This window comes from Trachurus trachurus, assembly GCF_905171665.1.
Source record: "Trachurus trachurus genome assembly, chromosome: 6".
Taxonomy (NCBI): Eukaryota; Metazoa; Chordata; class Actinopteri; order Carangiformes; family Carangidae; genus Trachurus; species Trachurus trachurus.
The window spans coordinates 24,784,746-24,798,266 of NC_139897.1; the positions used below are offsets into that span (position 1 = coordinate 24,784,746).

Genomic DNA, 13,521 nt, shown 5'->3' on the forward strand with positions numbered 1-13,521 from the left:
AATCTATTAAAATGATGAAACTAATTAAAACATTTTGCTTAATATGTCTTGATTTATGCTACACATTCAACACAGTTGGATTTTTTTAATAAAACACTTTATTATCTCAGCAGATGATCCCTGCCATGGGTTGAAAACTTGTGTCATCATGTCATTACCGTACATGGTGATACATTTCAGGTATTGTTTAATTGCTATAGTTTGTTTTTGCTGTTGTTTATCGAGGCCCTATGTAATTTACATTGATGTATTTCTATGTGGGCTTCTTACCCAGACTGTACTCTCATCTTTATGGGAATAAAAGTCATATTATAAACACTATTTCCCAAGTTTTGGCATCATTATTGTTATCTATTTGTACACAGGTTGTTGGCAGATAGATGAAATGGTGTGTGAGCGCTCTCTACAGACACTTTGAGGAACTGCAACAGGTCAGGAAGTCACATGGTTTTACTACTGAAGGATCACCACCACCGTCTTTGCTTTCAAGAGGTCACATTTAGGCCTTTTCCACAGCATGAATGATCCATGACTTAAAATGTCAGAGTAGTGAACCCACTAGGCTACCGCCGTTTTCTTGGTCCATCAAGGTCTAATGAAATGGATGATCTGAGTTATGTTATTCAGAATGGCCTCTGCCATCTTCATTGTGCATCTCTCCACCACATTCCCCCAGTGAATCCATTGGGGAAACATGACTGAAGTCTCCTGATATTATTAAAAAGTGTCTCAGAATGTTTAGTCTGTATCCTAGCGACGACATAATGGAGAACTTCACATGGAACTTCAGCAGTTGCCATGGATGGGATGTACACAAGTATTGTTATGATTTGAAAACATCATCTACCGGTACTTTCTGTGTCCTCACCAACATCTACAGCTCTTCGTTTTTGTTGGGCAGAGAGTTGGTATTTTTCACATGATGACTGAAAGCAGAAAAGGGGCCTACAGTAGCCTACAGTACATCTCCACTTCCAGGCCTTTAACCTTTGCACCAGCAGCAGAGCAACCTCAAAAACACCTCTTCATTTCAGCTGGAACGGGGTGGCATCCTCCAGACTTGCTCTGTTTCCAATGAAAGAAGCTCCTCTCCTAAAAAATGAAGCCGAGGTTTAGTAAAAACTCAGATCTAATCGGGCTTTGCTGCTACCAGTTGAAGTGGTGCATGTTCTAGAAAATCTTTGATAATATATTTATGTTTCACCAGGTAGTGCTGCATTTTCATTACATTTCAATATATCCCTGGTTCTCTCACTGTTTTTCTTTTCTTTTCTTTTCTTTTCTTTATGTCATCTTTAATTTGAATTATGTGGACTATGAGAAGTTTGAAGGACAAGATTTTCTCAAGGCTCAGATAAAAAATGTTCTTTGTGAAGCTTGTTGGCATGGCCGCAAAGAACAAATGGAAGATAAAAAAAAAAAAGCAGGTTAGGAGGCAGCCTCTGTTGGGCTGTAACACCAGGTGTAGACTGAGGCTGGAATTCAGTTATGAAAGGATCATTGACTCAAACAGTTTTAAAAATATGTGGTGTTACTAAAAACTCATTTGTACTGTCATTGAAGGTGAACTGCAATTTGTACATTTTTTCAGGAGTGGGTGTCACGTTTTTTTCATTTTAATAAGTGAATCTGCATTTTTCAGACACAGCATTTTTTTTTTTTTTACTATTAATGTGAAATTTCAATGCACATTCTAAAAAAGTAAATAAAGTGTGTTTGTAAAATCTAAAAACAAACAATCTTCTTCTTTCTCTCACCCTTGTCACATCTCTCAGCTTCACCTTTTTCCTTTTTCCCTGCTAGGGATGAATAAAGTATTCTCTATCTCTATCTATCTATCTTTTTATCTTACATTACACTTCCTGACAATACATAGGCCTACTAATAATGTCAGTCATATATCATACTGTAAACTGTCATCCTGGAGCCCTAATGCAAATTTTGTACAAGTTATAGATTTTTGTTTTTCTGATTACCTTGGAAATGTACCATTTCCCAGCAGTGTGACATGGAACCTCTTATACCCTACCTCACCAAGATACTTCTACATCAACAAACTTGTACACACAGGTGTTTTTATATGCATTTAGTTGCTCCGAAAACCTATAATTGAACTCCTCTTACTGGTGATGTGGCAACTTGGGGCTCCATATGTCACCTAGTCCAACAGCGCTGTCTATTGATCTTATTTATATCTGTGTGACTGTGTCAGTCAGTCGTTTGGATGGAGTCAGTAGCTCCATGGAACAGTTAATGGAATAATGATAATGATACTGAGCTCACAAAATGAAGATCAAGGGGGATTTTAGTGTGATTGCTGAATTGGCAGGAATTGCACAAATGTAAATATCATCACAAGGGGGTGCTGTTGGATCAGACAAAATATGGAGCTCTAAATTGCCACATCACAACTTTCAATTACAGGTTGCAGTGGCAAAGAAAAGAAATATACAGATGTAAACAGCTGTAGTTGAAGAACAGACAAGTGATGGTGATGATAATAATCAGCATTGGTGTCCGTTTTGACCTATTGACCACCATAACTTATTTAGTGATGGAAGTACTACACCACTGAATAAATGGAAGACATTTGATAAATTTTGTCCCCTTTGTGATTACAGTCATGGTGAAGAGTAGTTTAACCTGTAACAAGTCTGTTTTGTTACAGTCTGTGGTAACAATTAATTACAATAGAATAGAATAGAATAGAATAGAATAGTAGGCTACTTTTTAAATCCTTTGCAGGAAATTATTTTGTCACAACTCAAATAGAAAAGAATGGAAAACACTGATAAAATAATTAGCTATTATTATAAAATAACATAGGCTAGTAGCAATCATATTAGGATACAGTAACAAAATCTGTATAAGGAGACATAAAATATAGGCTATTTACAGTAATTCAGTTGCAGGATGAACAATTGTGCAATGTAATGTAATGTACAAGTGCAGGTGTGCAACTCTTATTATGCTAAAGAGTCTGATGGCTGTTATTATCAGGTATAAGTTGCAAACCATTTGATTTACATGTTTCTTTTATATTTGAAGTAACCATGTCAATAGATGAAAGGGTGTTTTTCCCACTTGCTCCTCTAAACTCTTTTATTTTGAAAGGTGCAGACAGGAAGAGGTTGTTGTCAGGGAATCAGCGGTGACCTGTCGCTACGTTGCCTTGGCACCCAGCTAGCTTATTAGCTTGCTAGCTTATTAGCACAAAACCTAGCAGTTGCAGCTGAGGAGGGGACCAGGTGAGGATATTCTCTAAAAAAAAAAACGTGATCTTGTTTTGTTGTGTTTTGTTTCTTAGAGTCGTCGGTAGTTTGGAGTTGTTTCCGGAAACACGGAAGCCAGCAACGTTAATGTTACCTAACTTAGTTAAGCTAGGCTTGAAAGGCAATGTAATCAGATATAAACGATTTTTCTTTTTTAAAAATAAAAATAAATAGTGTATCCTAGCTGGTAGTGATATAAAACATATAATATGTTTTAAAAGCCGCACGTGGTGTCTGTTTTGTGGTATTATTTGCATTCTTGTTCAGTAAACGACAGGGAGATTAGCTAGCCGAGAAGCTTTAGCTTGCCACTCTTTGTTGCTAGGCAACAGAACTCACCACTGGGGGTAAAGCCTGTAATTACATTAGTGTGGCAAAATCACGCATTGTCACTTCAGACCATGAGCACGGAAGCCTTCTTTACTTATGCGCAGGATTTGTCAGTCTTGAAATCGACTAAAAGAAATGAGCTGGAGTAATGAATAACCCCGTTCTGTCTGTCTGTCTGTCTTCTTGTTTGATCACGTCTGGTTAAGGATATATTACAGCAGGCAGCACCATGTTGGTCCCCATATTCACGCTGAAGCTGAACCACAAGATTAACCCTCGCATGGTGACTATTGGGAAATTTGATGGAGTGCACCCATGCCTTACTGCAGCCACACAGGCTGGAAAGGTGAGTGAGACTATTACAGTAACATGTTCATTGTGCCTACACAACATAAATGAATGAACATAGTGACCAAAAAGTCATCATGTGGTTTATTTCCCGGTGTTTAGTTTAAAAATCCCATGCATGTTTTTGTGGCCTTGTGATAAACATTGCAGAAAGTGAATGACCCTTACTCACATATTCTTCCGACTTCCCTCAATTTGCAATACTTCCCCACATTTTGTTTAGACTTAAAGAATTAATCAATATACACTACTCACAAAAAAGTTAAGGATGTTTGGCTTTTGGATTAAATTTCAGAATGCACCTAAAATGCACTACAGTATAACCTTTACAGGTGACCGTAATTTAACCTTCTCTAAACTTTTGAATGCCAACTTGTTCAATGTTTCAGTACTTATTGAATAACATGCTGTTCTCTAACAAGGTGATTAACCACAAAAATCACAAGCACCGTCTGATTTAGTGGTTCAGTTGTCATTGAACCACTAAATGTTCTGGTTCAATGGCAATTTGTATACGGTCCTCTTCTCTCTCCCTCTCCTCTCCACGATGTTCAAATGTTGACATCATCAGACCAAGACAACACTTTGACTTCTACTTAAAAGGCCTGCTTTCATGATAGAATATCACTGTAGCATGAACTTTTTATAGGGATATTCTTGTCAAATATCCCTAACTTTTTGTGAGTATAGTGTATTAATTAATACATGTTTACCTCATGCCCTCTTCTCTGTCTCTTTAAAAAGGTTTTCATTCACAACCCTCATGCTCGTGGTCAGAGGCCTGTGGCCCACCGGCTCAGTCAGAGCACCCAGGACTCTGACATCTCGCTGCTCAACATCAACCAGGCCGTCACTTGTCTAACAGCAGGACAACTTGGGCCAAACACCACCGGGGACACGTTATTAGTGGGTTCCCAAACCAATCTGCTGGCCTACGATGTCCATGACAATGCTGATGTATTCTACAGAGAGGTGAGTTAGTTAGGCAGTTAGGATCAACAGGGAAAGGGAAAACTTTGGGCTGATAAAAACAGGAAAATGGACAGTGCTTTATGTATGAGCATTGTTTGGCTTTAACACCTTGTTTCCATTTGTAGGTGACTGATGGGGCCAATGCTATCGTGTTGGGGAAACTTGGGGACATTGCTTCTCCTCTTGCCATCATTGGAGGGAACTGTGCCTTGCAAGGCTTTGACTATGAGGGCAATGACCACTTTTGGACCGTAAGAACTAACATCATACTTTGAAGTCAGACTACACTTCAGTTTGTCTTATCTTTAAGTGTCATACATGAGCAATTAAGTGTTTAATATAAATCTGAACATTGGAGTTAGTTAGTTATCCTTTATCATGAACTAGTCGCATGCTATATATCTTCATACTTTTGTATTATGAACCATAATTCAACCACATACAGGGTGGATTCATGATATAATTTTTAATTATCAGGCAAATTCATTTATACATAAGACTGTGCTGTGATTGATTTCAGGCCCTGTAAAAGGTTGTTGTCATTTGGATCAACATTTCTGTGAATTGTAATCATGAAGTATCTTGTTCTTAGGTAACTGGAGATAATGTCAGGTCTCTAGTGCTCTGTGACTTCACCGGGGATGGGAAGAATGAGGTAAGTCCTGACCTGCTAGCAGTCTAAGAAATGCTGTGTGTGTGTCTGCAGCAGGTTTTATTGCTTCCCTTCAGTCTGTCTCCTGTCGTCAACAACTCACTATTCACACATGTTAAATGAAATTTATGTTTATAGCTTCTGGTTGGATCTGAGGACTTTGACATCAGGGTGTTCAAAGAGGACGAGCTTGTGTCTGAGATGACTGAAAATGAGGTAAATGAGTGGAAAGTAAATTAATTTACTTTGACTAAGTTGTGTTTTTTAATTATGCTAAATTGAGGGAGGGATTTTTTTAAGAGCAGGCAGTAATGGAAAAGCAACTGTTGTGGACATTGCACTGGTATGACCCTCTCTGTCTTTCTTCATCCAGACAGTAACATCATTGTGCCATATGCATGGCAGCAGATTTGGCTATGCCCTGGCTAATGGCACTGTTGGAGTCTATGACCGCACTGCTCGCTACTGGAGGATCAAGGTACCACAGTGATAATGTATTTTTGGACATGATGACCTAGCCTTTATAGACAAATAAGCATAAACACTACTGTATGTGTTACATTTTCTGTAGCTTTTTATACTGAAATCCTCCCTTGTAAATTGTATTATCATAATACTTATCTGGCATATGATACCTTAAATATTTCAATAATGGCTGATTAACAATGACAATCTTTCAATATACTATGTAATGCTGTGTTTTCAGTCTAAGAATCATGCAATGAGCATCCATGCCTTTGACCTGAATGCTGATGGAGTTGTGGAGCTTATTACTGGATGGTCTAATGGAAAGGTAAGCACACAACTTAACAGGCCTGGAGTCTAGGAACAAGCTCTTATTCATAATAATATTTTTGAGTGATTTCTGCAGTTTTTCCTGCTGTACTTCATTTTTTGATCACATTCTTTTTTTGTTGTTGCAGATTGATGCTCGTAGCGACCGTACAGGTGAGGTCATTTTCAAAGACAACCTCTCCTCATCCGTGGCAGGAGTGGTGGAGGGAGACTACAGGTTGGATGGACAGAAACAACTGATCTGCACTTCCATAGAGGGAGAGGGTATGTTGTATTCTGGACCAATGTAGTTACATTTTTGTGGTTTTTATATATAAGACATTTATTTATACTGTATACTCAAATAGACTGCACACATACTAGACGTGATTTGAGAGAATGTCTTTTTGAGCTTTATGGTGTTATCATTGTTGTCAATGTGTGTATCCTGTAGTCCGTGGTTACCTGCCAGCCAGTAAGGACCTAAAAGGAAATCTCATGGACACCAGTGCTGAGCAGGACCTGATTAGAGAGCTCAGCCAGCGCAGACAGAATCTGCTGCTTGAGCTACGTAACTATGAAGAGAACGCCAAGGTACATTTATTTATATTCATGTATTTGTACAGATTATGCTCTCCATTTCTCCTCCATCCAGCTATTTTTTCCTGAGGTGTGATCTCTCTGAATCTCTCTCTGCTCAGCTTTTTTTTTTCCCTTTCTAATTTCATTCATCATTTTTGCCACTTCCCTGTTCACCTCAGAGATGGCGGACTTCATATAGATGATCACAGGATTCATAACCGACAGTAGACAGGCTATTATTGTGTTTGTGCAACATAACATTTAACACAAACTGTTAAACAATTTTTTCAGGGTGTGTCAGAGACAAACAGTGGGATGGGTGTCATACCAGCCAACACCCAGCTACAGACAGCACTGTCAGTGAGACCTGCTACGGAGGCCCAGAAGGCTCATGTGGAGCTCAGCATTTCAACTCCAAATGGTACAGCGTTGTAGCAGTTGAGCTGATAATGTTAAGCCCATCATTCATGTGCTGAATACAAATGATAATATTAATGCTTGAATCTCTGCTTTATCCCGTACAGAGACAATCATCCGTGCCGTGCTCATCTTTGCTGAGGGAATATTTGAGGGCGAGAGCCATGTTGTGCATCCCAGTGCCCAGAACCTGTCAGGCTGCGTCCGCGTTCCCATCGTTCCCCCAAAAGACATACCAGTGGATCTGCACATCAAAGCCTTTGTTGGAGGGAAAACTAGGTACAACTTGCCCACTAGCAAACAAACTCATGGCATACTGGGCTTTAAAAGATTATAATAATTCAAACTTTCTCCCCAATCAATTAACAACACTAGTTTGTCTCCTCTGCCTTCTTTTCTTCTCCAGCACACAGTTCCACGTGTTTGAAATCACTCGTCAGCTGCCTCGTTTCTCCATGTACGACGTCAACTTTGACTCCTCGGCCGATCCGCCCACTGGAGTGGTCACCTTCAGCATCAGTGACCGACCACAGCGGGTAGGCTGCAACACTGTCTCTCTGAGAACGATAGACGGAGTGATTCTGATCACTGCCGATCTATGTTGAAGGCATTCTCTTGCCAAGTTTTATTTATTTTGTATTCATTGATTCATTCATTTCCAACCTAATTTATTTGTGTAATTTTTCTTTGTGGATGCAGGTGGTGATGTGGCTGAATCAGAACTTCCTGCTTCCAGAGGGAGTGGACAGTCCTGATGTCACCTTTAGCTCACTAAGGGGAGGGGGACTGTTGTCCATCAGCATGGCCAGCAACGGACAGGTACACACAAGGACGCAATAATGATGTGTTTACGGTTTTTTTTTTTGACACATTATAGCTTTTTTAAAACATGTTCACAATGATGTGAACTTTAAATTCCCAAGAAAGTTAATGTACTTCATGTACTTCATGGATCAACTTACATCAATAAAGTCACTGTGATTTCATTTATTTGGAAACTAAACATGTCTACTTAAAAAAAACTTGTGCTTAATGTTCTCATTATATATCTGTTTTAACAATAATCAGGTCACTTGAGTCATGAATTCCTCTTATCATGCTGTAGCAGAAGAATCAAATTATTCCATGCACATTATGAAATTCCTCTGAGACTTTTCTAAGATTTCCATGATTAGTCTGTAAGCATAAAGTCACACTTATCAGTTACAGCAGTTAAATCGACTGAAATCACTCGGTTACATAATTAATTCCCAATCCGTCCAATCAGATCACTCTGAAAACTGATGACATCGACCTGGCTGGAGATCTGGTCCAATCACTGGCCTCCTTCTTGGCAATAGAGGACCTGTCAGCAGAAGCAGATTTCCCAGTATACTTTGAGGAGCTGCGCACGACACTTACCGAGGTTTGGCTTCATTTGGTTTGAAGTCTGTTCTGTCAGACAATTTATGCTTCTTATTCCACTTAAACAGTGAAACACATGTTTATCAGGGAATCCCGTGTAAAACGCTGTGAGCTGTGCGCGTGCTGTGTTGAGTCTGTCATGACCTGTTTGTTTAGTAAACCAGAACTTAAATCCCTGCCTCTGTGGTGTATTAATGTTGGCTGTTAAACATCTGTTTGCTAGGTGGATGAGTTCCACTCGGTCCATCAGAAGTTGACTGCAGCCATGGCCGACCACTCCAACTACATCAGGAACATGCTGGTGCAAGCAGAGGATGCTCGTCTTATGGGTGACATGTGAGTTACCACAACCTAATCCCCTCATCTCCTAGAACACTTCATAGAAAAGAGACATCATCTCCCCCAAATCAAGGCATCAAGTTCCACCAAATATGTCAACTAGTGACATCTGGATCAAAATAACATTAAGAACATAAACTGTATATATTTCACCATGGATTGATAACAAGAGTGTTAGTTTTTCTTTTGCAGAAACAAACAGGAAAAAACTGAATTGTAATTTTTCCTCATGTCTTCTCTTCTTGTCTGTTTCCTGTAGGATGAACACAAAGAAGCGTTACAGAGAGCTGTATGATCTAAACAGGGATCTCATCAACGAGTATAAGATTCGCTCTAACAACCACAATGCCCTACTGGCCTGTCTCAAGTCAGTCAACCAGGCCATACAGCGGGCTGGTAGACTCCGAGGTAAGCCCGTGTGTGTGGATGTGTGTGTGGTTCATTAGACGTTTGTTTCAGCATCTAATGAACCTTGTGTGCAATACGTATTGTCGTCAGTTAAATGTTTCTCAGTGTGTTTGAGTGTGGCTGATTGTCTGTAGCTATTTTTGGCAGCATAACAACATGTAGTTAGTGAAGTGAGAGGGAGTGAAGAGAGTTTTGACAGGAAACAACACTTGTGACCACGTGTTGTCATTTTACAAGTCGTCTCCAAATCTGACTCTGAAGGCAAGGCAAGGCAGTTTTATGTGTATAGCCCGTTCTTACAAACAGTTTGTCTCAAAGGGCTTTACACAGCATCATGACAACATCCTCTGCCCTTAGACCCTCACATGGACTGAGGAAAAACTCCCAACAAAACCCTTTTAACAGGGAAAACAATGGAGAAACCTCAGGGTGAGCAACAGAGGAGGGATCCCTCACCCAGGAGGAGAAGAACTGGAGAAAAACTTTGAGTCGAACTGGGAGACATTTAAAACTGTGGCTTTTTCCTGTGGCAGAAGGAGAAAAAGAACAAGAAGGAACAAATTCCCATTAATAACATGTATTCAACAATAATAAAGGATGTGGGGTAAAACTTAAGAGGAAACAAGACCTGACACATTAATCCTGGTTTGAGCAACATTTGGCAATGAGCAGACTAGCTTTGAAGCTTAGAAATGATTTCGCTCATCAGCTTTTATGTGTCGTTACATCTTACATACCTGTCTTGTCACCTCCTAATCTCTCTCTATTTATCTCTCTTCTTTAACCTTTTTTTTTACAGTGGGTAAGCCCAAGAACCAGGTGATCTCCGCCTGTCGAGACGCCATCAAAAGCAATAACATCAACTCACTCTTCAGGATCATGAGAGCCGGCACTGCGTCCTCCTGAGACAGGGACACAGGAACCGACCAACAGAACAGAACGAAACGGAGAGACGCTTGTTGTGAACACAGTAAATATGTGTGGACTTAAAAGCAGAAGACACTAGGACTCTGGAAAGGGGGGGGACACTGTTGTAGCCTTAATCCATCTTTTTTTTTTCTTCCATGACTCAGTTTTAAGCAACAGCCTGGCAGCAACATTCGGCACCGGCTCCTTGTAAAACTTGACATTCTGCAGCGTCAGAAGTAAAAGTGCTGACCACAGGCCTGAGGCACTGTCATCCATCTCAGTGTTGCTCTGTGGCCGTTGTGGAGGAGCTGACTTTTTTTTTTTGTGCCGTCCACCTTAGCTAGAGTCAAAGTTAGTGTAGGAGTGATGTAACTGTTTAGAGAGTTCAGCTGGACCAAAAACAGGAAAGGGAGACTTTGACCAAAAACCGTTGCTTAAACGCACCAGTGCATATACGGTTTGCAGAGTGATGCTTTAAAGTACCGGTAATCAATTCACTGATCTAAACGGTTCAGCATATTCAGCACTCACATATTCAGTGTGTGGTGATCGGTAGTTCTTTACGTTTATTGAGGCGATCAGGTGACCGTTTAAAGGAAGTTTAAACTTCAGAAAAATCATCCAGACTCTCAGTTTCCGACGAGACAAGGCGAGGCCTAACAGTACGTGCTGTTTAATCCAGCTGACACAGTGATGTTTAGAGAGAGCGCAGCTGGGGCGAGGGACAGAGCAGCTCTCCGAGACAGAGCGTTTGTGCCCGTGAAATCACTGACGACGACGACGGCCCAGCCGGCTCAACTCAGACCCAGGCCTCTCTGCTCCCAGCTGTCGTTGTGTGCGCGTGGTGTTTGTAGCCAAAGAAATAAACTATTTTAAAAAAAAGAAATAATGAATGTCACAGAGGACCGAAGCTGTGTGTATAACTTGTTTACCTTTTTTGTAGATCGTGCACAGAGATTGCAAAATGTAAATGTCGTGTTTGTGGCAGAAACTATTATTAAATTAACTTATGTTTTAAATGTTTGTGGAACTGTCGACTTTCTTGGAGCGATTTAAAGTTTCAGACAAACTGATAAGCTCAGCGGTTTCACTCCCACTGCACCTCTGGTTTGACTTTAATGTTGAAAATACAATTAGAGCGTGTAAAATCAGCGAGGCCAGTCCTCTTCTTAAATGAGCAGCCAAACATCTTTGTCTCTTTTCATGTTCTTTTGTCCCTTTCAAACTGCAGAACAGATGTTCAGCATCAGTAACTTTAGACAACCTACAGCCGAGTGTCCCCGAAGCCAGCAGCAAGTCGTGTAGGTGTGATGTATTCAAAGACATCAGAGACTCTGGGAAAGTGGTTTCAAATTGTATTCTTACTCTCCACTGAGCTCTTCTACCGCAGCTGTTGAGGGTTCAGCCAGTGCTTTGCTCAAGGACACTTCTGGACTTCGTATGTAAAAAATATTTGATGACTGTGTTGTGTTTCCATTCAAGTGAATCAGGAATGTGAAGTGGTCTGAGATTTTTCCATCTACATATGTGTGTGTGTGTAACCTTAACCTATGTATATATTTTATGGCTAATTTCACTGCATCTGAATATGATTAGATTTGTTCTGTTTTCTGTGTTTTCTCTCTTTTCTTTCCTTCTTTAGTGCCCTGACCAGGCCCCAGAAGCTGTGCTGCCTCCAGGGACACTGTGCTCTAGCTGGACCCGAGCCCCGAGTCCCCCTGTAAGAACAGGCGAGACAAAGTCATGACTCATGTTTTACGGTTTACACCACTTTTTCTTTTCTTTTCCTTTTTTTTTCTTTTTTAATTTATCCCTCCTTTTTCTTTCTTCCTTTTCCATCTTCTCCTGTTGCTGTGTTGGCATCTGGCTTGCTCAGCTCCAGTTCAAATCACGTGGTCGGAATTTTTCAAGAAAAAAATGAAGATGCTGCATTCACGTGCTTCTGGCAACCTCCAACTTCTTGCTACTGAGTCCAATCCAATCCATTTTATTTATAAAGCACAATTAGCCTACATAAACACAAAGGTTTCCAAAGTGCTGTACAGTAAAATAAAAACCATAAAACATACTAAAAAAAAAGGCAAAAATACTAAAGATAAAAAAAACACAATAAAACTTAATGAATAAATAAATAGACTCTAGAGTAATAGAGACAGACTTTGTCACAGGGCCTGTCCATGTGTGGGCGTTTGATTGGTGATGATGAGTTAATAAATAAGCAGGTTCCTGTTAGAGCTTCCTTTCATCTGTTGGATGTGTTCGCATGGTTCCGACTCGAGGGTCCAAGAGGGAACATGCAGTCGCGGTATTTCCTACGGTACGTGAAGGCACCATGAGCGCAGCCGCTCGTAAAGTTGAGCAGTTGCAGGAGAAGAGTTTGAGTCTTCTCTCTCCCTCTCTTTCTCTCGTCTTTCACGGACACGCACACTGTGACTGTCCTCACCTCTTCTTTTTTTATTATTCTTTTTTTATTATTTATTTTTTACCACTGGATGTTTTTCTCTGTAAACTCTGCAGCTCAGTTCCCTCGGTTTGTTGCTTATTTCAGGTAGCTGCGTTCACTGCACAGATGTTTTCAGTTTGACCTCCTCCTCCGTCTCGGTCTGGTAAGTTTTCAATGACTCAAATGCTTCACTGCGTCTTGCACGTTAACGGAATCAGTCAGTCAGCTCAAACTTGCGCCGCATGCAGTATTTTTTTTCTTTCTTTCCTCCGCATGCAGACAGAAATGTGCAGTTTGCGGATTATTCAGACACTCTGGCTCTTCTGTAAGTGGCGCTCTTTGATTGACAGCTCCTTTGCGAGATGTCTTTCTGCACCGTCAGCAAAGTTTAGTGATGCTTTCTCTAAATGACATGGATGTTGGGACACTGTGTTCTTAGAAATATTGTGTGCCCTCATGTTCCCTTACATAAGACACAGACACTCCCCCTCCCAAGCAGAGGAGCGAGGAAGAGAGGGGATTTGGGGTGAGAAGGAGACCACAATGATCAATAATATATAGTTTCTGCATTTATTTTTTAGATATTATAAGATCTGTGAAGTATAATCACAGTCATAAAGTGGAAGAAAGCGCTGGGATTTGTTCGAAAATTAGATTTTATTGTAGTAGAT

General features: G+C 40.3%; 1 protein-coding gene across 1 annotated transcript; it reads left to right on the forward strand.

Moving 5' to 3' along the window:
- Window positions 1–3,155: 3,155 nt before the first annotated feature.
- On the forward strand, window positions 3,156–10,404 carry bbs2 (Bardet-Biedl syndrome 2; the record flags this gene model as incomplete). Its single annotated transcript, XM_083974509.1, has 18 exons — window positions 3,156–3,248; window positions 3,809–3,948; window positions 4,695–4,922; window positions 5,048–5,173; window positions 5,515–5,577; window positions 5,713–5,790; window positions 5,948–6,052; window positions 6,281–6,367; window positions 6,498–6,633; window positions 6,803–6,942; window positions 7,222–7,351; window positions 7,455–7,626; window positions 7,754–7,883; window positions 8,047–8,166; window positions 8,615–8,752; window positions 8,975–9,087; window positions 9,350–9,498; window positions 10,298–10,404. Exons 2-18 carry the CDS (start codon window positions 3,832–3,834, stop codon window positions 10,402–10,404), a joined length of 2,139 nt encoding a protein of 712 aa, XP_083830635.1. The 5' UTR covers window positions 3,156–3,248; window positions 3,809–3,831.
- Between the last annotated feature and the right edge of the window lie 3,117 nt (window positions 10,405–13,521).